We start from the raw sequence: 26,328 nt of genomic DNA on the forward strand, positions 1-26,328 counted from the left end.
CTTCCCACTGAGGCCTGGACATGAGCCCGGCACCACTGCTGGCCGTGCTGCTGGCCACCGCCTCGTTACCCGGTGAGTGAGGACCCGCCCCCCACCAGAAAGGGCGGGGGGGGGGGGTGTCTCAGGATTCAAAGTCCAGAACTTTCCTAAGGAGGCTGCCTTCTCTCCACGTCAGCCGCACAGGCTTTGCAGTGCCAGGAGGGGCTGACCCAGGTGGTGAGGGCCACCCTGGAGCTGCCCCTCAACTGGACCGCTGGCCAGGAGACGTGTGGGGCGGGCCAGGGCTGCCAGGACACCGTCATGATCATAGCGAATGGTGAGAAGTGGGGGGGGGGGGAGGTCACCCTCACCCGCTCCGCCTCTCCGTGGCAGGAGGCACAGCCCTCCCTGCCCCGACGGCAGGGTCCTCAGTTCCACCCCATCCTGTCCTGTTCCCCCACTCCATCCAGGACCTAAAGTGAACATTGTGATCAGCAAAGGCTGCACTATGGCTGAGGACGAAGAGGCCCGAGTCACCAGGCACAGAGCGGGCCCCGGGCTCTCCATCACCTCCTACCACCATGTGTGCCGCCACGCCGACTTCTGCAACAGCCTGTCCAGCACCCAGACCCTCGGGGCTCTGCCCACCCCCTCAGGTGGAGGGCCGCAACTGCTTAGGCGAATCCTCTCTTGATGGCTCTCGTGTGTGTGTGTGTGTGTGTGTGTGTGTGTGTGTGCATGCGCGTGTGTCCTGGGGCTTGAATTCTGGGCCTGATCACTGTCCTTGAGCTTCAGTGTTCAAGGCTAGCGCTCTACTACTTGAGCCACAATGCCACTTCCAGCTTTTGGGGGTTCATTGGAGATAAGGGTCTCACAGACTTCCCTGCTTGGGCTGGATTTGAGCCATGATCCTCCGATCTCATCTTCTTGAGTGGCTAGGACAACAGGCACAAGCCACCAGCGCCCAGTTTCATGTTGCTTTTTAATTTTTTTCTTCCTACCTGGCCTCTTGGTCTCCATCTCTGCCCACTCACTTGTTCTCCGCATCCTGCTAGCCACAGGCCCCTGTGACTCCCCTGCTCCACTCCTTCTAGATGTCCTAGAGTGAAAAACTGGGTGGGCTTTGCATGTTAGATTTCACTCAACTTCAGACTATGACCCAAATGCAGACGCTAATTCCTAGCACAGAGACTCCCGCTTTCTTTTTTCTTTCTTCCTTCTCCTCCTCCTCCTCCTCCTCCTCCTCCTCCTCCTCCTCCTCCTCCTCCTCCTCCTCCTCCTCCCCCTCCTCCCCCTCCTCCTCCTGTTGTCAGTCATAGGGTTTGAACTCGGGCCTGGCCACTGTCCCCGAGCTCTTTTGTTCAAGGCTGGTGCTCTACTGCTTTGAGCCACAGCGCCACTGCTTTGAGCCACAGCGCCACTTCCCGTTTCCTGGTGGTTTGTTGGTGATAAGAATCTCATGGACTTTGCTTCCCGGGAATCCTCAGATCTCAGCCTCCTGGGTAGCAGGGTGGCAGGCGTGAGCCCCAGCGCCCCAGCAGGGTCCCCTTTTCAGTGCCTCACTCATATCTCCCGTCAGGCTTTCCCATTTCTGTGTCTTTGGAGCCACAGGCTGTCACGATCCCTCCTCCCAGCTTAATGTTAAACACTGGGAGGCGCTCTGTGTCTCTGAACTCAGGACATTTTGTGGACAGAACACACTGTCTTCCTCGACTGTTCAGTAAAACTCGGAGGTGGAGCCAGTGGGTTCTTTCAGGCTCTTTGTCCCTCCTTACCCACACCTGAACCCCAGCACCCTCCTGCTCTCAGCCCCCCAGGAGTCCATGCAGATCTCAGTCCTATGGCCCCAGCAGCCTCTCATGTCATGTGACTCATGCCCCAGTTGCCCTCCGGGAACCCAGGAGGGCCTGTGGAATGGGGGGAGCCAAGGACTGAAAAGCCAGATTCTTGGGGACAGCCTGGTGCTGATGGCGAGAAGGGAAGGAATCTGAGCTCGGTGTCTCCCACCCCTGCAGTCCCAGGGACCCTGCGCTGCCCCGTCTGCTTCTCCAGCGACCACTCATGTCCCGAGGACTCGCAGGGTCACCTCTGCCCCGCGGGACACACGCACTGCTACGACGGCTTACTCAGGCTCAGGGGAGGTAAATTTGCACATCAGGCTCCCCCACTGTGAGGACTGGACATTCAAATCTGAGTGTCTGGAGAGTAAGGGTAAACTGAGGCAGGGCATGGGGCACAGAGGGGAAGGCAGGCAGCTGGCCTTCCCTCTGAGGCTCAGATGGTCTTTGTGTCAGCCTCTCCATGTCTCCCCTCTTTCCTCCTCTCTAGGGGGGATCACCAGCAATCTGCGGGTGCAGGGCTGCCTGCCCCAGCCAGGCTGCAACCTTCTCAACGGGACGCAGACCATCGGGATCATGGACGTGAGTGAGAGCTGCGGTCCGTGGTCAGGTGAGCACCGTGCCCTGCCCCGCAGCCCTGGGGAGGACTGCCGTGTCCGGGGCCTCCGTGGGGGATGCTGCTTCTCGATCACCCAGCGAGTGCGAGGCTGGGCGGGGACCCCAGGCTGGCCACAGGGGCTTGGAGGGTGACATGTCAGCAAGAAGAGTCCCACTGATGGAGAGAGAGAGAGGGAGTTTGGCCCAAGAGATTGGAACCCACTGGTGGGCCAAGGAAGTTCAGGGGTCCTGTCTAGATAGGAGGGTAGGGGTGCCAAGGGGAGGGCAAGGGTATAAGATGGGGTCCTTCTTTGCATGTGACTCTGCAGCCTTTGCTTCAGAGCTCTGTGGCTGTCAGGTTGGAGGTGATTACACTCTTGCGGCTCTACTGTTTCACACCACTGACTCTGGGTCACCCCAGTGACCACACCTTTTCCTTTCTGTCACCCTCATCCGTGGTATTGGGTCACAGGAAGGAAAATCGGATTGCATCAGGTGAGATGGGAAGGCAAGCGTTAAGTAAGGTGCTGAGGGCACCCCCACATAGGCAGGTGAAGGGTGCAGTAGAGGGTCTCAATGAGAAAAGCCTAAGGCAAGGCCGCCGTGGCTCAGGCCTGTCATCCCAGCTGCTCAGGAGGCTGCGATCCTGAGGATCGTGGTTCAAAGCCAGCTGGGGCAAGAAAGTCTGTAAAACTCTTATCTCCAATGAATCCCCAGAAGCTGGAAGTGGGCATGTGGTTCGAGTGGTAGAGTGCTAGCCTTGAGGGAAACAAAAACCAAACAAATGCAGTGACAGCAGTCAGGCCCTGAGTTCAAGTCCGGGGACACCCCCCCCCCACACACACACACAAAGAAAATGAAAAAAAAAAAAGAAAGGTCTAGAAGGTAGGAGACCACGGGGAGCCCCGATAGGGAAGCAAGGTCCAAGAGGAGTCTTGGCACCCCCTGGGAGCCAGATGCTCCCTGGCCCTGTCTCTGTCTCCTCATCTGCTGGGTCCCACAGAGTCTCGGAGTTTCTAGGAGAGAGTTGGCTCCAGCCAAAGCCCTGTGTCACTAGATGGCGAACTGGGGGGGGGGGGGGGGACGGGGGGGGGGGGCCGGGAGCGCTTCCTGCCAGGCTCAGCTGGTGGCTCCTGGTGACTGAGGTCCCACCCGCCAGGGGGTTTGCCGGCATTGGGAGATGGTTGAGGGGTGGTGGTGGGGAACCCCCTGAGATGGATCTGCCGCCCCCATTTCAACTGCAGAGCGTCTGGAATGCCAGAAAGGGGCGCTGGAGACAGTGAGGGAGCTGTCGGAGCTGCCCCTCCAGTGGACCTGTAACAACTGCCACGTGACCTGCCAGGTGGGCGAGGGCTGCCAAGACACGCTGGTGATCGTGGAGAATGGTGAGATGGGGTCTCTGTGCATCGCCCCCACCCACCCACGCTGCCTTCCCGCTGCCCACCAGCATCCAGCGCCAGGAGCCCTGTCCTCTCTGCTGCTGTCTGAAACCCTTGGGTTCCTGGAGCCACCCCAGCCCACACAGCCTCTGTGGGGTGATAGGAAGGGCGTCCAGTGTTCCCTTCCTCCCCTGCAGGACCCCAGGTGTATTTGGCGCTCTCCAAAGGCTGCACCACCGCCCAGGACCACGAGGCCAGAGTCACAGAGCACAGGCTGGGCCCCGGGCTCTCTGTCACCTCCTACAGCCTGGTGTGCAGACGCGGGGACTTCTGCAACGCCCTGTCAAGCACTGTGCCGGTCTGGGCTCCGCCCCCTGCCACAGGTGCCAGGGCCAAGCAGACAATTAGGAAGGACAGTGCCCCAGGGTAGAAATGAGGACAGCGCCCAGGGGTGGAAGGGGGCACACAGGGGTTGGTAACTTGCAGACACTCCCTTGCCGGATGGCAGCCATGCTAGCTCCTTCCTCCAGGCTCAGCCCAGGCTGCTTGGCTGCCCTCTCCGCTCTCCTGTCTCCACCCTTCCTCCCTGTCCTCCATACCCCGGGGCTCCCCACATCCACTCCTCCCCAGGGCCCCACCCCTACACGCAGGGTGCATCTTCTCCTGTCCATCCACCAACCTCAGCTGCCAGGCCTGACCCTGAGCCGCTCATCATGAATCAGGCTTCATTTGCCTGATATTGAGCAGAACTTATGGCGATGCTTTGCGTCTCTCAGCTCTGGAATATTTTGTGGCTAGGACAGCACTGTCTTCCTCTGTCTCTTTTTTTTTTTTTTTTTTTTTGTGGGAGATGGAGACTCGAACTCTATCTCTGATGCTTTTCTTCATGGGGTGAGGCTCTACTCTCTGAGCCAGGCCCCAAACTCTGTCTTCCTTGGCTGTTTATGGGGACCTGTGGGTGACATCCCTGATTCTTCCAGCCTTTTGCCTGTCCCCTCCCCAGAAGCTCCAGGGACCCTGCGCTGCCCAGTCTGCTTTTCTAGAGGCAAGTGTCCTGAGAAGTTGCCGGAACACCTCTGCCCCGTGGGACACACACACTGCTATGATGGCTTCCTCAGGCTCTCCGGAGGTGAATCTGCACGTCGGGGCCCCTGTGGGGACACCAGATGGGGGAGGACTAGACAATCAGATCTGAGCATCTGGGGAGTGAGGGTAAACTGAGGCAGGGCATGGGGCACAGAGGGGAAGGCAGGCAGCTGGCCTTCCCTCTGAGGCTCGGATGGTCTTTGTGTCAGCCTCTCCATGTCTCCCCTCTTTCCTCCTCTCTAGGGGAGATCTCCAGCAATCTGCGGGTGCAGGGCTGCCTGCCCCAGCCAGGCTGCAACCTCCTCAATGGGACGCAGACCATCGGGGTCATGGACGTGAGTGAGAGCTGCGGTCCGTGGTCAGGTGAGCGCCGTGCCCTGCCCCACAGCCCTGGGGAGGATCGCGGTGTCTGGAGGCCTCCGTGGGGGCTGCGGCCCCAGGGGGGCAGCTGCTTCTCACTCACCCAGCGTGTGCGAGGCCGGGAGGGGACCCCAGGTGGGCCATGTGTGACTGACCTTGCTCACCTAAGTCCTGGTGATCCCTCGAACCTCCAGATCCTCCGACGTGTTTCCGGGGGGTCTCGCTGCAGTCTGGCTATGGCTTTAACCCTGTGGAATGGAATGCGAATGGAAGGCAGATGTGCAATGCTGGGGAGGTGTGTCAGGAGACTCTGCTGCTCATCGACATCGGTGTGTGCACAGGGGTGGGGGGCACACCACTGTACCATGTCCCCCCTCCCGCAACCCCTTCCCTGGATTCTGTTCCCCATTGCCCTTCATGTCTGGACATCTCCATCCAGCGCAGCCTTTCTCTGCACCTTGGTGTCTCCTGAGTAAAAAACTGAGGGCAAAGGGATGGAAATACCCCCCAGCTGGGCAGAATGGCTCCTGTCCCTAATCCCAGCGGTATGTGGGGCTAAGGCAAGAGGATGGGAAGTTGAGAGACCAACCTGAGCAATGAAGCAAAACCCTACCACAAAAAATAACTGTGTTATTTATGAAAGGGAAAGGCTGGGATCATAACTCAGTGGTAGAGCACTTACCTGGCATGTGAGTGGCCCTGGTTCTAGCCCCAGCACACTTCCCCCTTCCCAAAATAAGTTCCTTCCCTGCTGTGTATATGCAATCCTTCATATGAAGGGCTGAGAACAGCACTGCCAAAGAGGAACTTCGCCAAGCGCTGGTGGCTCATGCCTGTCATCCTAGCTATGCAGGAGGCTGCTGCGATCAGAGGGTCACGGTTCAAAGCCAGCCTGGGCAGGAAAGTCCATGAGACTCTTAATCTCCAGTGAACCACCAAAAAGCCAGAATTGGAGGTTGTGGCTCAAGTGGTAGAACACTAGCTTTGGGGGAGGGGGGAACTCAAGAAAAGAACCCAAGCCTTGAGTTCAAGGCTTAAGAACAGCACAAGTGCACAGGCACACACACAAAGAAAAGAGGACCCTGAATGAGCTCTCTTACCTGTCTTCACCAGACACTAAACCTGTGTGTCTCTCTGCCTGTGTCCATTGGTACGTTAGTACTGGCACTCCCAAGGCTGGTGCTCTACCACCTGAATCACGGCTCCACTTGTGGCTTTTTGCTGGTTCATTGGAGATAAGATTCTCACAGACTTTCCTGCCAGGACTGGCTTGGAACCTGCAATCCCCAAACCTCAGCCTCGGGTGTCATGGTGTCAGGCATGAGCCACCAATGCCAGGCTGACCTGCGCCTTGTAATCAGGGATTGCGTTTACCCTCTGTGGTGGTGTGGGGGGGGGGGGGAGCACAGCCCTCTGCCTTCACCCTCCCCCAGCCCAGCTCTCGCTTTCATCCTCCCCCCAGGACCCAATGCACTCCTGGTAGGGAGCAAAGGCTGCGGGGTGGACAGGGGACAGGCTTCGCAGAGGATCTCCATCTACTCCAGCCCCCCCGGAATGCTAGTGGCCTCCTACAGCCGGTTCTGCTCCTCCGACTTGTGCAACAATGCCAACAGCAGCAGTGTCCTGCTCTCCTCCCTTCAGCCAGGTATGGGGTGCGGGGACCAGCGGGGACCTCTGTGCTTAGGGATCCAGTGGCTGGCTACAGCTGAGAGGTGTGTACCCCGAACCTCCTCTGTGCTCCCCAGGTCCCCCTGTGCCAGGAGACACACAGTGCCCTGCCTGCGTGCAGCTCAGCTCTTGCTCCTCCAGCTCCTCACCTGTCACCTGCCCAAAGGGTGCCACCGGCTGCTACAGCGGGAGCCTCCACTTCAGGGGAGGTGAGCACCCAGGAAGATGGCGGCCCAGACCCCAGGGGCTGCGGGAGGAGGCTGGGACCTGGACCCCTGGGTCAGAAGAGACAATCCAATCTAGACTCCCGGGCCTGTGGAAGTAGGAGTGGTGTCTGGACTCTGGGGAGTAAGAATAATACTGGGGCCAGGCGTTGGTGGTCACGCCTGGTGATCCTAGCTACTCGGGAGGCTGAGATCTCAGGATTGCAGTTCAAAACCAGCCTGGGTAGGAAAGTCCATGAGACTTTTATCTCCAATGATTCATCCAGAAAAGAAAAAAAAAAAAAAGAGGAAATGGAGCTGTTTCTTAAGTGGTAGAGCACTAGCCTTGAGCAAAAAAGCTGAAAGACAGTGCCTAGGCTCTGAGTTCAAGCCCCAGTATCTTCACTCAAAAAAAGAATAGGGGCTGGGAATGTCCCTTAGTGGTAGAGTGCTTGCCTAGCATGCATGAAGCCCTGGGTTCCATTCCTCAGTACCACACACACAGAAAAAGCCAGAAATGGCGCTGTGGCTCAAATAAATGGTAGAGTGCTAGCCTTGAGCAAAAGAAGATCAGGGACAGAGCCCTGGCGCGGAGTTCAAAGACTGGGGGGAAAAAAGAACAGTACTGGGGTCTGGCCCCTTGGGACTGAGAAAGGAGGGGCTGGGGACCTGAACCAGATCTGAGGCAGAGGAGCCAGGGCCTTGAATCCTGAGTCTGAGGGAGGAGGCTTCGTCCCCCCTCGACTGCTTTGACTCCGCCCCTCCCTGACTGGAATTCCACCCTGCAGGTGGGCTGTTCTCCCCACTGAGCATTCAGGGCTGTGTGCCCCCAAACTTCACATCCTTGCTGAAAGGCACCCAGAACATTGGCATCTTCTCCGTGATGGAAAGCTTTGAGATTAAGGAAAGCAAAAAGCGCAAGAAGAATTTTATGTTTAGCAGTGCGGCCCTGGGCGCCTGCCGGGCTCCAGTCTTGGCACTGGGGCTGTCTTTGAGTGTATTGAGCTTTTCTCTTCTGGCTAATCTTATTTCCCTGTGATCCGGGTGATGGGAATCAGCATTGCTCTCATAACCTCATGCTGCCTTCGTGGGCCACTGACACCCACACCCACCCCCAGGGGCCAGTTCTCAGAAAAACCTCTCCTCCCACCCTTTCTGAAAGTGGGCATTGCCCCTTGTGAGACTGTCTACAGTAGCTGTCCGATTTCACAACTAATAACTTCCTCCTTTTTGTTTTTTTATACACTTAAACCCTGGGAAACAACTCCCCCTCCCTGCACCCCTTGTATTTCCAACCTGTTTGGTGGTCCTTGGCACCCCTCTGCAGCAATGATTAAAGTCTGATCTGATCTACTGAGGTCTCTGTCTCCTTTCATCGTGTGTGTGTGTGTGTGTGTGTGTGTGTGTGTGTGTGTGTGTGTGTGTGTGTGCTGGGCTTTAAGCTCTCACTTGGCTTTTTCCCTTGGAGGATCTACCACTTGAGCCACAGCTCCACTTCTGAAACCAACCAGCGCTGGTTTTGAACCATGATCCTTACATCCAAGCATTCTGAGTAGCTAGGATTACAGAGACACAGGGGCCCAGCTTGCTGTGATTCTACCTGAGGTGATTTTCACATCCCCTCTATATATGTTCATCCTCCACATGCACCCGCACATACTCTGTCCACCTGATAATACACTGAGAGCCTGGGAACAGCTGCACCATCCCTGTGCAACAGTGGACATGAAAGGATGGGCCATACATCTCTAATATTCCAGTTCCCATTCTTTCTCCCAATGCTTGGATTCCCCTATGTCAGGGGAGGATGTTCGCTGAGGAATCAACACCCATTCTCCATTGGTCTGGTCCACATCTTCATCCCGCCTTGCATGGTCTCCAGCAGTAGCATTTGGGGTTTGCCATGACTTAGAAGGTGCTTAGGGTGCCTGCTTCCTTATCACCCAGGGTCCAAGTGCGGGTGAAGAGCCAGACTTTGAAGTCAGGCCCCACTTTACCACGCGAACTTCACTTTACCACGCTAACCTGAGATAAGCAGGCCCTGTGAGCAAACCCAGGACAAGCTTATTAGGGCCCAGCCGGTCAAGAACTCTAACCGCTGGGAATGCTTAACTCTAACTGCCCTGCCCCCAGAATGCCACGAGCCCTGTGCCTTGAGCCCTGAGCCCTGAGCCAATCAGATTTGTACCTGTGTCCTAATCTTGCTTGCTTGAACACCTGATTGCTGTAACTTTGTTTTTTTGTCTTACTTGAACACCTGATGGCTGTAACTTTGTTTTTTGCCTTTATAAGCCCTGTGCATTCGCAGCTCTGGGCTTCCTCCTAACCTCCGCTGTGTCAGTGGGTAGGATGAGGTCCGAGTTGCAGCTCGCCTGAATAAAGCCTTGCTTTTGCATTTCGGAACATCTGAGTCTCGGTGGCCTTCTTGGTAGTCTTCTCGCGACTTGGCATAACAGGGGAGGTAATGGGATTGTTAACATAGGAGGTTAGGGAGTGGACAAAAAAGGTTAGCAGTTTCCTAGAGCTGTTTGTTTCCATCCTAGGCCAGAAAGGGGTTATAAAAGGAGCTGTTGGTGAAAAAGAGAGAGGACAGTTCGCCTTACAGGAATGTATAGGAAGAGATTTGAGGGGGGGGGGAAGTTCCTATTTCAGTCTCCTGTTGGGGCTCCCCTCTGGCTGTACCCACTGACAGGGCTGGAGATCCCATAGATGCAGTGAAATCATTCCCAGCACAGGGGAAGAAGGGAAGGAGACTGGACCCAGGGAGAGGAAGCAGTCTCCACAGTCCCTCCCCTTCTCTCGGCATCCACGCTTTTCCCTCGTGGAGATGGAAGTGGGAGGCCTGGGTACACCGGCCCACAGTTTCTCCGAACCATTACTCCTTGTTTTAGTGTGAGATAACGACAATGAAGGCAGGTCTCCCAGTAAGCGAAGCCACCGGTGGTTCATAACCCATCCTGGGAAGATGAGGGTGGGGATGACACCGTCGCCCAGGTCCTAGGGGCGGCAGCCACTGGGAAGCGAGGTTAGAAGCCAGCCTGGGAAGGCAAAGCCAAGGGACTCTGATCTCCAGTTAACCTGCGAAACAAAACAACTACAAGTAGAGGTGTGGCTCAAGCGGTTGAGCACCAGTCTTGAGCAAAAACGCTGCCAGGTTGAGGGCTAAGTGCCGTGGTTAACAACTGAGAGTTTCACACGTGGGGAGGCGCGGGCACGCGGCCGCAGAGCTCAGCCCCCAACTCCCCTTTGGCCCCTTTGACTCTGCTGCGCACGCGCGCCACCACCTGCGCGCTTGCCGGCCATTGGCTTCGAGGGAGCCAATCAGACGCAGCGACTCTCCGAGCTCATTGGCTGGGGAAAAAAAAATCTTGCGTGCCAACCAATAGGACTTCGAGTGTCTGCTCTGGCCGAGGATGACCCCGCCCTTCCCTCCCCCCCCCACTGCCTCCCGGAGTCCGAGTGCGGGAGAAGGCTCCAGAACATTCTGCGTGACGCCTGCCAAACTGTGAGGTTCGGTGAGGTCATTTGGCAGCCGGCAAGAACGCCGCAGCGTGAAGTGGGGCGCGGGGAAGCGGGTTTCTGGGTCCTGAGGGAGACGTAGCCACGGACCTACGCGCAGGGTCTGGAGAGGCCTGGGTCTAGGAGGCTCGCCTTAGGCCCTTGAGCCTGAGGAAGGGGGCCTGGGGCTGCGGGAGGAGGTATTGGGCCTGGGCTCCTGGGTCTGAGGGAGGAGGACTGGGGTCTGCAACCCTGAGTCTGAAGAAGGAGAACTGGAGTATGCACCCCTGGGTCTGAGGGAGGAGAACTGGGGTATGCACCCCCCTGGGTCTGAGGGAGGAGAACTTGGGTATGCACCCCCCTGGGTCTGAGGGAGGAGGCCTGGATTTCTGGGTCTGAAAGAACCTGAAGTCCTGGGTGTAAGGGAGAGGGAACTGGCTGCCTTGATTCCTGGGTTTGAGGAGTCAGGTCCCTTAACTTGGAGCCCCAGAGTCTTGCATCCTTTAGGAAAAGAAGCCAGGGCCCCTGGAAGGAGAGGTGTGGGCTCTCAGGATCTCGGGTGCCTCGGAGGAAGGGGCTGAGAAGATGAGACTCTGAGATGTTGGGACCTTGCGAATCGATTTAAACCTGGACTGCCTGGTCTCAGGGAAAGAGGTCTTTCGGCTTCACCTCCTGTTCGTAGAAGTGGAAGAGTATTAAGTTGCTGTATTTCTTGGTCCTAGGGAACAGGTTTCTAGATCTGAGAACGCATATGCAGAAAATGAGGCATAATGAGTTTATCACCTTGCCCTAGCTCAGGAGCTACTTAGAGTCAGACTTCATTTAGGAACCTCGGGCTAATATACCATAGAATCTACCCTAAAGTCAGCATTCACTGGAAGTGTAGATTCATGGCACTAAATCTGGGCTGAATTGTTGTTACCTTTGCTCCCCTAAATCACAGAACCTGCGCAGCTCTTCCTGTCTTCAAGAAGGCATGGGAGGCCTCCATATCCACCACCTTCTGTTCTTCTTTCTGCTAAGATCCTCCTTGAGCGGTGTGTGCATGGGATGTGGGGGAAACAGCTGGGTCACAGAGGATGGACTATGATTTTTTAAAAAGAAAGAAAATAAGAGGGTTGGAGGTATGGCTCAGGTAGTAGAACACTAGCCAATGAACAAACATAAGTATCAGATAGCAAGTTTGAATCTTGGACAAATAGGAAAAAAAGAAAAGGAAAGAAGGCAGCCCTGGTGGCTCATAGTTGTAATCCTAGCTACTCAGGAGGCTGAGATCTGAGAATCACAGTTCAAAGCCAGCCTGGGCAAGAAAGTCTGTGAGACTCTTATTTCCCGTTAAACAGCAAAAGGCCAGAAGTAGCACTGTGGCTCAAGTGGTAGAGTGCTAGCCTTGACCACAAAGCAAGCTGAGATAGTGTCCAGGCCCTGAGTTCAAGATCCAGGACTGGCACTATAAAAAAAAAAGAAGAAGAAAAGAAAAAGGTGTGCCTTTTGCCGCACACCAGAAGGTCAAGTGCTTACCTTTATCCTATTTTTCCTCCAGTGGCCGATGATCTGTATTGTCATGTGGGTAAATTGAGGACTATGGAAACATACCCGGTGACCTGGCTCACAGAGAAGGTTGACATTTGTGATGCCAATCATTTTCTTTGCCAAGAAACGCTAATAATGATCAAATCAGGTAAAAATGAGACAGGGCAGCTGAGTGGGAGGAGGGTAATGGTGTTGCTTCCCCTCTCCAGGCCAAGTAGGTCCACCCTCCCTCCCTCCTGTCTCCTCACAGGCTCCAGGATAGCTATTTTGGCTACTAAGGGCTGTGTCTCTGAAGGATCCAAATCTGTGACTTATATCCAGAACTCTGAATTCCCTGGCCTGATTGTAATCTCCTACAGCAAGTACTGCGATACTTCCTTGTGCAACAACATAAAGGATTTGTCCCAGATTTGGAAACCACAAGAGGAGATCCCAGGTGCTCTAGAAGGAGGAAGAGAAGTGCTGAGAGAACACCATGGACACTGACATTTCCTTTTTTCATTCTTGTGGGGACACACACACCTCTCCCAGCAGATGTCACCTGACTTATTCTAAATTGTTTCTTTTGGAGTCGTTAGAGAGCTGTCAGCGCTTCCTTCCTTTTTTTTTTTTTTCTTTCCTTATTATTTTTAGTGCCAGTACCAGGGCTTGAACATGGCCAGGGCTCTGCCATTTGAGACACACCTCCAGTTACAGCTCTGGTTTTTCCGTCATTTGTTGTGTTAGATCTAGGACTAATATTTAGAATCCTTAACAATGGAGACAGTATGGGATATCGAATATATATTTTTAATTTTTTGTCAGTCATGGGGCTTGAACTCAGGACCCGGGCACTGTTGCTAAGCTCATTTTTGCTCAAGGCTAGCACCTACCACTTGAGCCATGGCACCACTTCCAGTTTTCTGGTGACGAGATAAGAATCTCACAGACTTTCCTGCCCAGGCTCACTTTTCACTGTGATCCTCAGATCTCAGCCTCCTGAGTAGCTAGGATGACAGGCCTGAGCCACCAGCGCCCAGTGGATTGGGCTGTTAACAACGACAGGTGCCAGTGGTTCAGGCTTATAATCCTTCACTCAGGAGGCTGAAATCTGAAGATCTTAGTTCAAAATTAGCCCAGTTACACCCAAAAGCTGGAAGTGGTCATATGCCCCAAGTGGTAGAGTGCCAGCCTTGAGCAAAATAAGCTCAGGGACAGGGCTCAGGCCCCGAGTTCAAGCTTCAGCACTGGCACATAAAACCAAACCAAACAATGTAGCCTTACTTGTGTCTTCCATCTGAATATAAACTCTATGAGGTTTTGTCTGTTTGTTGTTTTACCTTTTGTTTTTTGTGGTACTGGGGTTTGAACTCAGAGCCTCATGTTTGCTGGGCAGGTGCGCTACCCCTTAGCCACACCTCCAGCTCTCCACCCTACAACTTAATCCCAGCTGGGCTCCCATCCTCCAGCCTTTGTCCTTTCTGTTTGGTTTGCTTCCTCCACCTAGACCCCATGTTTACATCATCTGCCTACACCCATTCTCCTCCACCACCCAGACTTCATATCTTGTGGGATATTTACCGCACGCTTTAGCTGTGGCTCCACTGAGCTGCCTCATTGGCGCTAGAAGGTGCCTTGTGGGCCCCCCATCCCCACACCACCCCGTGGGAGCCAGGGCTGGGTAGGGCAGCTGCGGGAGACACTGCATGGAGTGACAGCAGCCAGATGGACGTGGGGGAGAGAAAGCAATGAGAGGGGACATGGCGCTAACTGTTGCTCTCGTTCCCTCCAGTTTCCAATATGTCCACAAGCGTCCACTGCCCCACCTGCGTGGCTCTGGGGTCCTGCTTCAATGTTACCTCTCTGCCTTGTCCCCGCGGTATAAATGGATGCTACGCAGGGAGAATCATGTTCTCTGGAGGTAAAGGGACATGCGCATCAGATGGCTCTGCCCCTCGGGATTCCCCTGTGACCCCCTAACACTCGTATCTCCCATCCCTTCCTTGTTCCACAGAAGGCATCGACACGCTCGTGGAGGTCAAAGGCTGTTCAAGCATGACGCACTGTGAGCTGATGAACGGGTTCTCCATGATAGGGACCCTCTCCATATCAGAAGTGTGCCCGCATCCCTCTTTAGTACAACGAAGCACTGAAAGTGGGGCCCCTTGGCTGTGCCTCCCAGTGCGGGGGCTACAGCTGCTGACACCGTTGCTGGGGCTGCTGGCCCACCTCCTCTGAGGGCCAGAGCACTGGCTGCCTCCCCTGACCGCCGCCCCGCCGGGCGAGGGACAGGAGAAACACCCTCTGCATGTGTCCAGCATGTCCAATAAAAGTTGCCTGTGATTTGTGTGTGCGCCTCAACATCAGAAGTGGCTCAGGCCTGTCTTCCTAGCTACTCAAGAGGCTGAGATCCGAGGATCTGGGTTCAATGCCAGGAAATGCATTTCCAATGAACCACGAGAAAACTGGAAGTGGTGCTGTGGTGTGTGGTAGAGTGCTAGCCTTGCACTGAAGAGCTCAGGGATAGGGCCCAGGCCCAGCGTTCAAGCCCCATGACTGATGAAAAAAATACACATATACATATGTGTGTATGTAGTTGTATAAACACAACTTATACAATTTATGGAAATACCTTTTAAACATATATTGAGTGAACATTTGCAATATGAGGATGTTTCGCTGTGATGTCTCCATATATGCACAGTTAGTTCACGTTGAACAAATTCACCCCTTCCATCCCATCCCCCCATGCAATTAGGGGTGATTACTTCCGAATATGGATTCCTGAGGGGAGAACCCTAATAATCTTCAGTGACAACTCTCAGGGTGGGATTGAAGGACAGACAGCAACATTTTGGCCATAAAATCTTCAGTGTTATCTACTGTGAGTCCTCGTGGGGGGTCACCCCAGGAATCCCCAAGCCCCCAGTCCCAGCAAGAGCACAGCTGGGGACCAGCCAGCCGCTCCGCACAGCCTCCTGTGGTGTGCCAGGCGCCCCCCTCCCCAGCAGCCTTGCCGCACAGCTGTCCCGGATCTGCTGTTCCTAGACGACCCAGCCAGCTCCTTCCACTCCAGGAGGCTCTGCAACCATCTGGTGTGATTTTTTTTTTACAAGCAGCCAGCTTTTCCTGGGAAACTGGCTTGTGTAAGCCTCTAAATTTCCCTTGCTCATAAAATGGAAATAATTAGAGTCCTGCCTTTCCAGCGCTGCTGCCTTGCATCCGTGGCTACTCCCCACCAGCCTGCGCCCTGCCCAGCTCGGCGTCAGCTCCGGAGAGCACAGCGAGCTGCGGGGAAAGTCAGCGCAGCACTCATCCACACCTTCATTTACAAACCAACACGTTACTAAAGGCAAAATCTCGAGCCGGGCCCTGCTGGCTCACACCTGTCATCCTAGCCACTCAGGAGGCGGAGCTCTGAGGTTCACAGTTCAAAGCCAGCCTGGGCAGGAAAGTCCACACGACATCTCCAATGAACCACCAGAAAAGTGGTGCTATGGTGCAAAGTGGTAGAGCGCTAGCCTTGAGTGAAAGAGCTCAGGGATACCATCCAGGTTCTGAGTTCAAGTCCCACAACCAACAAAAATAAATAAGGGCGAAAACTCAGTAGAAACATAAACTGGGGGCTGGGGATATGGCCTAGTGGCAAGAATGCTTGCCTCCTATACATGAGGCCCTGGGTTCAATTCCCCAGCACCACATATACAGAAAATGGCCAGAAGTGGCGCTGTGGCTCAAGTGGCAGAGTGCTAGCCTTGAGCAAGAAGAAGCTAGGGACAGTGCTCAGGCCCTGAGTCCAAGCCCCAGGACTGGCCAAAAAAAAAACAAAAACAAACTGGTAGGTGATTTTTAAGATAATGAGTAGGTAAGTAAATAAATAGAAAATAGGTAGATAATTTGTCAGGTGATAGTTGGCAGATGATATATAATATATGGTAAATGATCGATAGGCTGATAGATGAATAATAGATGTAGTTAGATCATATAGTTCCACAGGTAGATGATAGATAAATATGCAGAGAGACGGACAGACAGTTATGCAGACAGAGTTCATTTTTAGCACAAACCCTTGAGCCTGACACTCTAGAAGCAAAGACAAGTTTGAAGCCAATCAGAGCTATACAGCAAGAGTCTGTCTCAGGAGAAAGAGGGGGGGCGGGGGAGAGGAGAAAGAGGAGCAAGAAGTATGGACTTAATGGAGGAAGTGGCTTCGTGCTGCGGCCGATCTACTCAGAGTCAAATCATGACTTCATCACTGACCCACTGTGGGGCTTGGACAGGCCACCCAGGCTGAAAGTGGCAGCCAGGCCGTTCCAGAAGGTATAAAAAGTTGTTGTCTTGGTGTCTGCAGGAACATTCTGCTAACATTTGCCTATAAGTGGGTGTTTCTATTGTACAGTTTCCACCCCCAGATCCTAAGTGTGTGTGTGTGTGTGTGTGTGTGTGTGTGTGTGTGTGTTTAGGAGATGATTTTAGAGAACATAGAAATGGCTGCTTGTTTTTAGGTCCTTGCTCCCCAATTTTTTTTGTTTTGTTTTGTTTTGTTGCCAGTCCTGGGCCTTGAACTCAGGGCCTGAGCACTGTCCCTGGCTTCTTTTTGCTCAAGGCTAGCACTCTGCCACTAGAGCCACAGTGCCACTTCCGGCTTTTTCTATATATCTCGTGCTAAGGAATCAAACCCTGGGCTTCATATAAAGGAGGTGAGCACTTTACCACTAGGCCATATTCCCAGCCCTCCATTTTCTTTTTAAAGTGAATGACCTGAAGATCTGACTCTCCAACAAACTCCACACTGGGTTACGAAAGTCCAGGGCTAGGGCTGGGAATATGGCCTAGTGGTAAAGTGCTCACCTCATATACATGAAGCCCTGGGTTCGATTCCTTAGCACCACATACATACAAAAAAGCCGGGAATGGCGCTGTGGCTCAAGAGGTAGAGTGCTAGCCTTGAGCAAAAAGAAGCCAGGGACAGTGCTCAGGCCCTGAGTCCAAGCCCCAGGACTGGCAACAAAAACAAAAAAGAAACAAACAAAAGTCCAGGGCTAAAGTTCTCTCCCAGATGGGCCCTGACCCATTTTCCAAGCCTCATCTCTACCCAGAGACGCGGCACACCCTGCCCGCGTGGGCTCTGGCACATGTGCCCCAGGATTTAGCTAAGTTAAGACTTGGCTGCGTTTGGTATGGCAGCCACACCATGCTAATAGTGGAGTGGGACAGGGTCTGAGAACCGAATGCAAATACCCAGCCGGCAATGCTCCTTCAGGCCACCAGAGGGCGATCGACAAACACAAACCAAATCAGGGCACTGGGCACTCCGACCATCATCCCAGCTACTCCAGAGGCTGAGACCTGAGGATCACGGTTCAAAGCCAGCCTGAGAAGGAAAAATCCCAGAGTCTTTAAGCCTTTTTTTTGGACAAAACACTTCTGGCCATTTTCTGTATACGTGGTGCTGGGGAATTGAACCCAGGGCCTCATGAATACGAGGCAAGCACTCTTGCCACTAGGCCATATCCCCAGCCCCATCCCTGAGAGTCTTATTTGCCATTTGACCAGCAAAAAGCCAGAAGTGGAGCTGTGGCTAGCAGAACACCAGCCTTGAGTGAAAAAGCAAAGGGGCAACATTTAGGGCCCCAAATTACTTAATGAACAAGATTTAAAAAAACAACACAAAAACACCAAAACCAAGAGTAAAGGCAATGGGATGGTGCAATACTCAAGGCTGGAAAGATGGGAGCTTCATTTCTCTCTGCTTAAAAACGATATTGTACAGTGGAAAGTTCCTCAATTGTTTAGGTCATTAAAATTAAGCCTTTCATTAACACACACACACACGCACACGCACACACCTAGGAAGAAAAGGAACCTGCAAGGCCAGTTCCAGAAGATCTGCCTTGTCCCTGTCATCCCCACTGTGTCCCCAACATGCCCCACCTGATGTTGAAATCTGTTTTCCATGCGTGCACCTCAAAGCCCAAGCCTTGGGAAGAAAAACAAACAAGTCTAGGGAGAGATTTGTCATTTTCCTTTCTATGATGCTACAAACTTCTCTGCCCAGGCTGGCTTTGAACTATGATCCTGAGATCTCAGCCTCTTGAGTAGCTAAGATGACAGGCGTGAGCTCTTGGTGCCCGGCGAGATGGGTCACTTTTAAATGAGTAAATACAGCTCATGCCCCATAACCACAAGTCCCAACCACAGATGGAAAATATTTGGGGGGAGGGGGAGAATGCACCTGCATTAAACACGTGTCAATTGTCTTTCTCTTCTCATTATTGCTTCAAATCTATAGTAAAAGTAATTGTTTGAATAGCCAAAGCCCTTATACATAAACCAGAAATGAAGCCGGTGATGTATACCTGTAATCCTAGCTACTTAGGAGGTGGAGGCTGGAGGATGGTGGTTTGAGGATTTCCCTGGAAATGTTAACAGAAGAGCCTATCTGAAAAAGCAACTAAAGCCAAAAAGGCAGAGGTGTATGACAAGTTGCAGAGAATCAGCTTAGCAAACTGAGGCCCTAAGTTCAATCCCCAGACTCACTAATAATAATAATGTCAAATATGGTGTTACAAGTTGCTAATATGACACAGCAAAGTAAGTCTCAGGAGTAAGAGCAAAGAGTAAAGCAAAATATGGGTGTCAGTGGCTCACACCTGTCAGCCTAGCTACTCAGGAGGCTGAGATCTGAGGCGCGCTATTCAAAGCCAGCCCAAGTAGGAAAGTTGGTGAGACTCTTATCTTTAATGAAACAGCAAAAAGTCAGAACTGGTGCTGTGTCTCAAGTGGCAAAGTGCTAGCCTTGAGCAAAAAAGCTCAGGGATAGCACCCAGGCCCTCCATAAGTTCAAGCTCCAGGACTGGCAGTGAAAAGCAAAACCCACTGGTGTTGACTTACTCAATTGATTTCCTGGCCTACAGTCTTTGCCAACGTCACAAGTACGTCATCATCAGGAGAGCTGTTTCGTTCCCTGCGTGGGCACTGTTCTAAGTTCTCACAGACGCCACTTCATCTCAACCTTAGGAGGCAGCTCTTCTCACTCTGATTGCAAAAAGATGGTAGGAAGCCCATAGAGGTTAAGTGTCCTGGACAAGGCCACACAGCTAGGAAAAGATGGAGCCAGCCTAGGGTGTTCTCTTGACTTTACAAAAGAAAGTCACCCCTTGAAGGACTACTGTGACTACTCATTTGACAGACTCGGGAACTGAAGCTTGGGGAAAACAAGTAGCCAGTTTCAGTTCACATAGAGATTGAGAAACATAGGTTAGCTGGGTGTGGTAGTTCACGCATGTCATCCCAACACTCAGGAGTCTAAGGCAGGAAGATGTGGAGTTTTAGGCCAGACTGCCCTACATAATGAGGTCTCCAAAAGGGGAGGGGGAGAAAGAGGGGAAGCATGGTGGCTTACACTTGTAATCCAGGGACTCCAGAAGTGGAAATCAGGGGCTGGGAATATGGCCTAGTGGCAAGAGTGCCTGCCTCGTATACATGAAGCACTGGGTTCGATTCCCCAGCACCACATATATAGAAAATGGCCAGAAGTGGTGCTGTGGCTCAAGTGGCAGAGTGCTAGCCTTGAGCAAAAAGAAGCCAGGGACAGTGCTCAGGCTCTCAGTTCAAGCCCCAGGACTGCAAAAGAGAGAGACAGACACAGAGAGATAGGAAGAGACAGAGAAGAGGAGTGAGCTGGGTGCCAGTGGTTCATTCCTATAATCCTAGCTACCCTGAAGACTGAGATTGGAGGATGAGGTAGAAAAGTCCCTGGGACTTTTTATCTCCAATTAAACACACACACACACACACACACACACACACACACACACAGAAGTGGAGCTATGACAAACGGTAGGGCGCCAGTCTTGAGTGAAAAAAAAATCTCAGGACACCCAACTCCCCCTCCCCCCCAATTCTATAAGTTATTGTGAAAAATACAGAAGGTGGGACGATCCCTTCAGGGCACTATACAAAGTAATGAAAGTTTATTGAAGTCTTTCTGTGTCACAGCCTGGCAAGGAAGGCCCAGCCCGCCAGCCCACGTGGAGGGGCGGGACCGAGGCGGCACTGGGGGCGGAGCCGCGTGTAGCCACGCCCACAACCCCCACTAAGGGAAGCTGTCCCAGGCTCTCCTAGCACCGGGCTCTCCCCTTACTCGGTCCTGGACTCCACGAGGAGGTGGGGGGGCGGGGCAGGGCGGGCCCCAAGTAAGGCACCCGGGTAGCCTATGTACAATTATCAAAATGTTTACTGCCCAAAGCTGCAAACCAGTGCAGCTCAAGCTGGGGCGCCTGGGGGCGGGGCGGGGACGGGGCGGGGCCAGCCCCGTGTGGAGGGGCGTGGTGTGGCTGAGGCAGGACAGCCCCGTCGGGAGGGGCGGGGCGGGGGAAGGGGCGGGGCCGGGGACCCCGATGCCGCGGGGATCAGTACAGGAGGGAGGAAACTCACAGGAGAACGCCAGCAGCCACGGCCACCAGGAGAGTCGCCAAACCAGCCTCAGCAGCTCCAGAGCCTTTACTCTGGGGGTTCGGGGTCCCACCCTTTCCGGGGTACTGCTCCACGTTACTGCGGTCCTGGTGGCCCATGGCCCCTCCAGCCAGCCATCGGTCCTTTTCCGGGGCGACCTCGGGTTCGGCGGCGTGGGGAGGAGGCTGGCTGGCTGAGGCCGGGGTGGGTTTGGTGGCAGAAGTGGGGGTGGTCGGGGCTGGGGTAGACGGGGGGCGGGAGGAGGTGGCGGAGCCCCGAGTGGTGGGGGCCGGGGAGGTGGAGGCGGGCAGCAGGACTAAGGGAGGGATCCGGGAGGAGAAGTACGTCTTGTTGCGGAGGTCGGAGTTGCAGCGGGGGCCCTGGCAGCAGGAGCCGCTGAGGGTGAACCCCGGGCCCGTCACCCCATCCCGCGTGCAGGCCTCGTCCTGGACGCAGCCCCGCACGGGCAAGGACACCGTCACATTCGCTGCGGGAGCAAGACAGGGAAGGTCGGCTTGGTGACAGCCCGACGGAAACTTGGGGGTGTCTGGAGCCACAGACCAGCAGAGGACCCCCCCCCCAAGTGGACCTGACTCTGACTCCATTATTACTCCAACATTTTTTTCACCTCGGGTCGCACGGTGAAATGCCATTCCAGAATGTTCCGCGGGTGGGGGACTCCCTTCCCCCTACAGAGCAGTGCATGGGCTTGACATCAAATGTCACAGCAAACTCCCCTGAAATCCCTCAGCATTTTCCTCCCTCCCCTGAGCCCCAGCACCAACCAGCCCGGTTCAAATGTGAAATCAGAACTACATCTGAGGATCGATCGAGGTTCAAAGCCAGCCTGGGTTAAGAAAGTCTGTGGGGGGCTGGGGATATGGCCTAGTGACAAGAGTGCTTGCCTCGTATACATGAGGCCCTGGGTTCAATTCCCCAGCACCAATTATACAGAAAATGGCCAGAAGGGGCGCTGTGGCTCAAGTGGCAGAGTGCTAGCCTTGAGCAAAAAGAAGCCAGGGACAGTGCTCAGGCCCTGAGTCCAAGGCCCAGGACTGGCCAAAAAAAAGAAAGTCTGTGGGACTCTTAATCCTCAATTAACCAACAAAAAATGGAGCGTGGTTCAAGTGGTAGAGTTAGCTAGCCTTGAGTGAAAAGCTCAGGGGCAAGAGCCAGGGCCTGAGTTCAAGCCGCAGGACCGGCACCAAAAACTAAATAGACACAAGAAAAGAAAGAAAAGAGAAAGAACTACAGGTCCCACCTCCCCGCGGGGTCGGGACACCTGCCATAGAATTGCGTCTGCTTCGTGGGAGCTAAGGGGCTGCACTTCCCATGATGCTCCAGGACAAGACCAGCACCTGCCCTCCCTGCCCTCCCCGCCCCCCCCTCCCCGCCCCAGTCCTCAACTGAGTCGGAGGTGGGGCGGCTGGGAGCCTTAAGGTGAGGCCCCGAGCCCCGCCCCTGCGCGCAGGATGCCCCGCCCCCAGGAGGGCTTCCCCAGGTGTGCAGGGCCGCTCGGCCGCTCACCTGCCGTCAAGGTGACGTTGCCATCGAAGCAGCCCGTGTAGGCGCGGTCGCTGGCGTTGAAGCATCTCACGACGGGCGGCGCCGAGCCCCGGCACTGCTCCCGGCTGAGCCCCACGCAGCTGTAGCACTCGGCCCCGTTGGGCTCGTAGGCACTCTCGTTGCCTGCCAGGAGGACGGCGTCAGGAAAAGGTCAACCGGGCTTGGGAGGCCGGGCACCGGTACGGTGGGCTCTCGCCTGTAATCCCAGCTATTCAGGAAGCTGAGATCTGAGGATCACGGGTTCGAAACCAACCCAGACAGGACTGGAGACTTTTATCTCCAATGAACCACCAAACTCCAGATGTGGAACTGGTGTGGCCCAGGTAGTAGAACTCCAGCCTTGAGCGGGAAAAGCCTGGGCCAAAATTCAAGCAGCCTCGGACTTTGGGGTGGGGTGGGGAGGAAGAAGTGCCAGGAACATTGGCCCCGCCCTCTCCCGCCCACGGGGGCGTGGTGAATTGTGTCGGGCACGCCCCTAACTCGTGGTCCCGCCCCCGCACCAATGGGGCCGTCGCTCCGGTGTGGCTCCGCCCCCGCCCCTCCAGCCCGCCCCCACAGCCACCCGGTGCGGACCTGCGGGGTTCAGCCCGCGGGAGGTGAGGTTGAGCTTGGCGTTGCAGCGGTCCTGGGCGCACTGCTGCAGCTGGATGAAGGCGAAGAGCCCGTGAAGGTCCAGTCCGCGGTCATTCTTCCCGGGGAGTCCCGAGCCGCAGCCCCTCACCGCCACCGAGAACTGCCCGTGGACTGCAAGAGCGAGGGGCGTGGTTAGCAGAGGGCTGCCCGGAGGGGCGGGGCCACGGGGGACTAGGCGTCGGGGCGGGGTCTATTTGGGGGCGTGGCCTCTCTGGGGCGGGGCTACGAAGAGAATCCTGGGAGCGGGCCGGCGCCTGGTGGGAAGCGGGGTCTCACAGCAGATAGGAAGCAATGGGGGGCAGGAGGGTTGTCACAGGGCTGTCACCGACGAGGAGCGTGGGGCTCAGACAGACAAGGGCAGAGTGGAAAGGAGAGAGCTGAAACTAGGGATGGGACCAACCCAGAGAAAACTACCAAGAAATGGACCAAAAGAAGGAGGGTGCTGGAAGCAGAGTGCTTATTGATCTTAGCTACCCAAGAAGCCGGTTCGAAGCCCGCCCCAGGCAGAAAAGTCCCAGAAACCTTTATCGAAGTCCCGAGTTTAAGCACCAGTACCAGGACAAAAACAAAAGCAGGGGCTGGGGACATAGCCTAGTGGCAAGAGTGCCTGCCTCGGATACAGGAGGCCCTAGGTTCGATTCCCCAGCACCACATATGCAGAAAACGGCCAGAAGCGGCGCTGTGGCTCAAGTGGCAGAGTGCTAGCCTTGAGCAAAAAGAAGCCAGGGACAGTGCTCAGGCCCTGAGTCCAAGCCCCAGGACTGGCAAAAAAAAAAAAAAAAAAAAAGCAGGCACAGGGTCAGAGGTGGGGGGGTGGCATTAGATAAAAAGGGGGCTCCTTAGCCCACTGCACAGGGGCCTGGGCCTCAGCCCCACTCTCTGATGGAATCCCTGTTTGTAACCCCCAACAGGCATCTGGGTCGGTGGGGTGGGGAGCGTGGTCCGATGTACCCTACCTCACACCGCGCTCCCGAAGCCCCCCAAAGGATGACCCAGGCTGCTGGGAGCACTGATGTCCCCCACTTTGGTTTCTGAGTGGTTGTAACCAGAATCACATGACTCTAAGGAGGCAAGGCCCGGCTGGGGGAGCCGGAGAAGTTCCCCAGGACCCCCCAGGGGGGACACTCACTGGTCTCCACAGCCCCCACTGCCTCGGTGCAGACTTCCACGCCTGGCGAGCACTTGACCACCTTCATCCTGTGCGGGTTGCAGCCGTCGTCCGCCCTCTGCACACAGCTGTAGCACTCCAGGGCCTGTGCCCCTGGGGGTCCCCGGGCAAGCAGAAGAACAGAGTTGGGATGCTGGTTATGGCAAAGCCACCCCCACCCAGGGAGGAACAGACATGCCCACACCCTCCCAGTCCCTCCGGGATGGGTTGCCAGAAAAGAAACATCCCCCATAAAGCTGGGGGCTCAGTGAGAGGTGTGTGGGAACTGGGATGTCCCTGCCGTGAAGCACCTCATCTCAGGACAGGAGACCCATGTCTTCTCACAGTTGTCTGCTCAGGATGGAGAAGGCAGAAGGTGCTTCCCATAGCTCCCCCTAAACAGGACCAGGGGCCCCTCATGGTCCCCTTGGGACAAGGCAGGGTGTCTGTCCCTCAGTCCTTTGCTCTAGATGTGAGGACTCTGCCCTCCCTCACAGAATTCTTTCAACAGCTGGAGCACTTTGCCCCCATGTCTCTGTGTAGGAAGCAGGGACCCCTCACCCCTAGTAGCCCCACAGTCTCCTGCAGGCCGCAGACCTACCTTGGTTAAACAGCAGCAGCAGCAGTAGCAGCGGCAGCAGCTGGCCTGCGCTTTGAGTCACTGTCGGGACCTGCGCCTTCCTGGCGGGGAGCATGGCTGCGACCTTCTTCCTCCGCGTCCCCCCTGGGTGTGCCACCTCCCAGCCAGGGCCCTCTTACCTGAACCCCAGATGAGTAACCTACCCCCGGGGCAACCTTAGCCTTGCCCAACCAGGCAAAGTCAGCGTCCGCTGTGGGCGCGGGCCTGTGCCCGCCCCATGTGCGTCACCCCCGGGGAGTGCAGCCCCTGTGTGAGTGCCAAGGAGAGGAAGGGCGGGAGGCAACTCTCTTGAAAGTCTCCTGGAAGTCCCCCCACTGGGGAGGAAAGTCTGTGTGTGTTGGGAACCCCAAAGAGAGGCAGGGGTTCCCCACTGGTCAGCATTCAGGCACTGCATGTGCCAGCCATTGGGGCCCAGGGGATGCGGGCTGGCCTCTAAAGGATGAGGGGACAGATCTCCACCAAACCATCATGTTAGTGCCGTCTCCAGGGACAAGGACAATGGTGGGGGCAATGAGCTGGGGGCCCTGAGGTGGGGTGCAGTGGACACTGGGGAAGGGGCCCTGAGCTGGGACCTCAGGTTTGTCCCAGAAGGAACACAAGGTGGGTGCAGGACACTGTGGGATCTGTCCAGAGCAGGGAGCAGAGTGGCTGGAGCTCAGGGGGGGCCCAGAGAAGGGGGACCAGGGCTGAAGAGACAGACAGGCAGGCGAGGATCAACTCTGAGAAAGGTGAGTGGCCTTTGACAGGTCCAGGTCAACTGAGGGCATGAACAGGCTGGCTTTGTAGGTTATTTGGTTTGTTTTGGTGTCTGTACTGAGGCTTGAACTCAAGACCAGGTGGGTGCTGTCCCTTAGCTTTTGCACTCAGGGCTGGCACTCTACCACTAAAGCCACTTCTGGACTTTTGGTGGTTAGTGATTAAGAGTCTCGTGGACTTTCCTGTCCCAGCTGGCTTCAAATGGTGATCCTCAGATCTCAGCCTCCTGCATAGTTAAGATTACAGGCGTGAGCCCCAGCCCTTGGTTTAAAACAGGGATTCTTTTCTTGTTGGCGATCATAAGGCTTGAACTCAGAGCCTGGGCACTTTCTCTGAGCTCTTCTGCTTAAGGCTAATACTCTACCACTGTGGGCCACAGCTCCTCTTTCAGTTTTCTGGTGGTTCTCACAGACTTTGCTTCCCCAGGCTGGCTTTGAACCATGGTCCTTATATCTCAGCCTCCTGAGTAGCTAGGATTACAAGTGTGAGCCACCAGTGCCCAGCTAAAATAGGGATTCTTAGTAGTAGCTACCTGGTCAGGCTGCTGTGGAGATGAAAATGAAGTCCCTGCAAACTGCTCCAGATACTTCTAGGTGCTATAAAAGCATACTGTTGGTTTAAAAGGACTGCTATTATTATTAATTAGTTATTGATCGTCCCACTTCTTGAGCTCCTGCTCTGTCAGAAAGGGTGTTGGCCCTTGGACAAGCAACCTGTTCTTGAATTCCTATTGCAGGGGAGGAGAAAGTACCCATTTCTCAGATGAGGAAAACTGAGACCCACGGAGGGAGACCTTAGTTCAAGTTGATCAAACAGCAAGGGAAGCAGCGGTCAGCTTGCCCTGCCTGGCTCAGGATCTGAAGGCAGAAAAATAGCGGCTGTGATCATGAAGTTCTCTACACCAGACTCTCGTCAGGCATCGGGGTTCCCAACTATGACAAACACCTCAGTCACCTAGGTGGGGTCTCCTGTCAGGCAGTGAAGGCTGGGACAGCGAAAGTGAATGGCT

The 26,328-nt window shown here is 54.9% G+C and overlaps 3 protein-coding genes across 3 annotated transcripts; 2 read left to right on the plus strand and 1 right to left on the minus strand.

Annotated features, from left to right (window-relative positions):
- Positions 1–20: 20 nt before the first annotated feature.
- Positions 21–8,463, plus strand: Cd177 (CD177 molecule). The gene is made up of 13 exons (XM_048329983.1): positions 21–72; positions 176–316; positions 450–635; positions 1,995–2,120; positions 2,308–2,427; positions 3,659–3,799; positions 3,991–4,176; positions 4,800–4,922; positions 5,123–5,242; positions 5,434–5,568; positions 6,702–6,884; positions 6,985–7,116; positions 7,899–8,463. Exons 1-13 carry the CDS (start codon positions 21–23, stop codon positions 8,147–8,149), a joined length of 1,896 nt encoding a protein of 631 aa, XP_048185940.1. The 3' UTR covers positions 8,150–8,463.
- A 3,621-nt stretch (positions 8,464–12,084) lies between these two features.
- Positions 12,085–14,487, plus strand: Tex101 (testis expressed 101). Its single transcript, XM_048329985.1, has 4 exons — positions 12,085–12,289; positions 12,392–12,622; positions 13,889–14,041; positions 14,135–14,487. The coding sequence occupies exons 1-4, from the start codon at positions 12,193–12,195 to the stop codon at positions 14,356–14,358; spliced, it is 705 nt and encodes a 234-aa protein (XP_048185942.1). The 5' UTR covers positions 12,085–12,192; the 3' UTR covers positions 14,359–14,487.
- Positions 14,488–20,496: 6,009 nt separating this feature from the next.
- Lypd3 (LY6/PLAUR domain containing 3) lies at positions 20,497–24,870 on the minus strand. Its single transcript, XM_048329496.1, has 5 exons — positions 24,525–24,870; positions 23,906–24,037; positions 22,717–22,887; positions 22,105–22,266; positions 20,497–21,064 (listed from the first exon to the last, which is right to left on the minus strand). The coding sequence occupies exons 1-5, from the start codon at positions 24,616–24,618 to the stop codon at positions 20,556–20,558; spliced, it is 1,068 nt and encodes a 355-aa protein (XP_048185453.1). The 5' UTR covers positions 24,619–24,870; the 3' UTR covers positions 20,497–20,555.
- Between the last annotated feature and the right edge of the window lie 1,458 nt (positions 24,871–26,328).

The sequence above is a fragment of the Perognathus longimembris genome, chromosome 20, assembly GCF_023159225.1.
Source record: "Perognathus longimembris pacificus isolate PPM17 chromosome 20, ASM2315922v1, whole genome shotgun sequence".
NCBI lineage: Eukaryota > Metazoa > Chordata > Mammalia > Rodentia > Heteromyidae > Perognathus > Perognathus longimembris.

Coding starts and splice junctions, on each gene's coding strand:
- Cd177 (XM_048329983.1), top strand. CDS start 21: ATGAGCCCGGCACCACTGCTGGCCGTGCTGCTGGCCACCGCCTCGTTA. Junction 73..175: donor GGCCACCGCCTCGTTACCCG/GTGAGTGAGGAC, acceptor TCTCCACGTCAG/CCGCACAGGCTTTGCAGTGC. Junction 7,117..7,898: donor GAGCCTCCACTTCAGGGGAG/GTGAGCACCCAG, acceptor TCCACCCTGCAG/GTGGGCTGTTCTCCCCACTG.
- Tex101 (XM_048329985.1), top strand. CDS start 12,193: ATGGAAACATACCCGGTGACCTGGCTCACAGAGAAGGTTGACATTTGT. Junction 12,290..12,391: donor GCTAATAATGATCAAATCAG/GTAAAAATGAGA, acceptor GTCTCCTCACAG/GCTCCAGGATAGCTATTTTG. Junction 12,623..13,888: donor GCTGAGAGAACACCATGGAC/ACTGACATTTCC, acceptor GGACATGGCGCT/AACTGTTGCTCTCGTTCCCT.
- Lypd3 (XM_048329496.1), bottom strand. CDS start 24,618: ATGCTCCCCGCCAGGAAGGCGCAGGTCCCGACAGTGACTCAAAGCGCA. Junction 22,267..22,716: donor CCGCGGGCTGAACCCCGCAG/GTCCGCACCGGG, acceptor TCCTCCTGGCAG/GCAACGAGAGTGCCTACGAG. Junction 21,065..22,104: donor CAACGTCACCTTGACGGCAG/GTGAGCGGCCGA, acceptor TTGCTCCCGCAG/CGAATGTGACGGTGTCCTTG.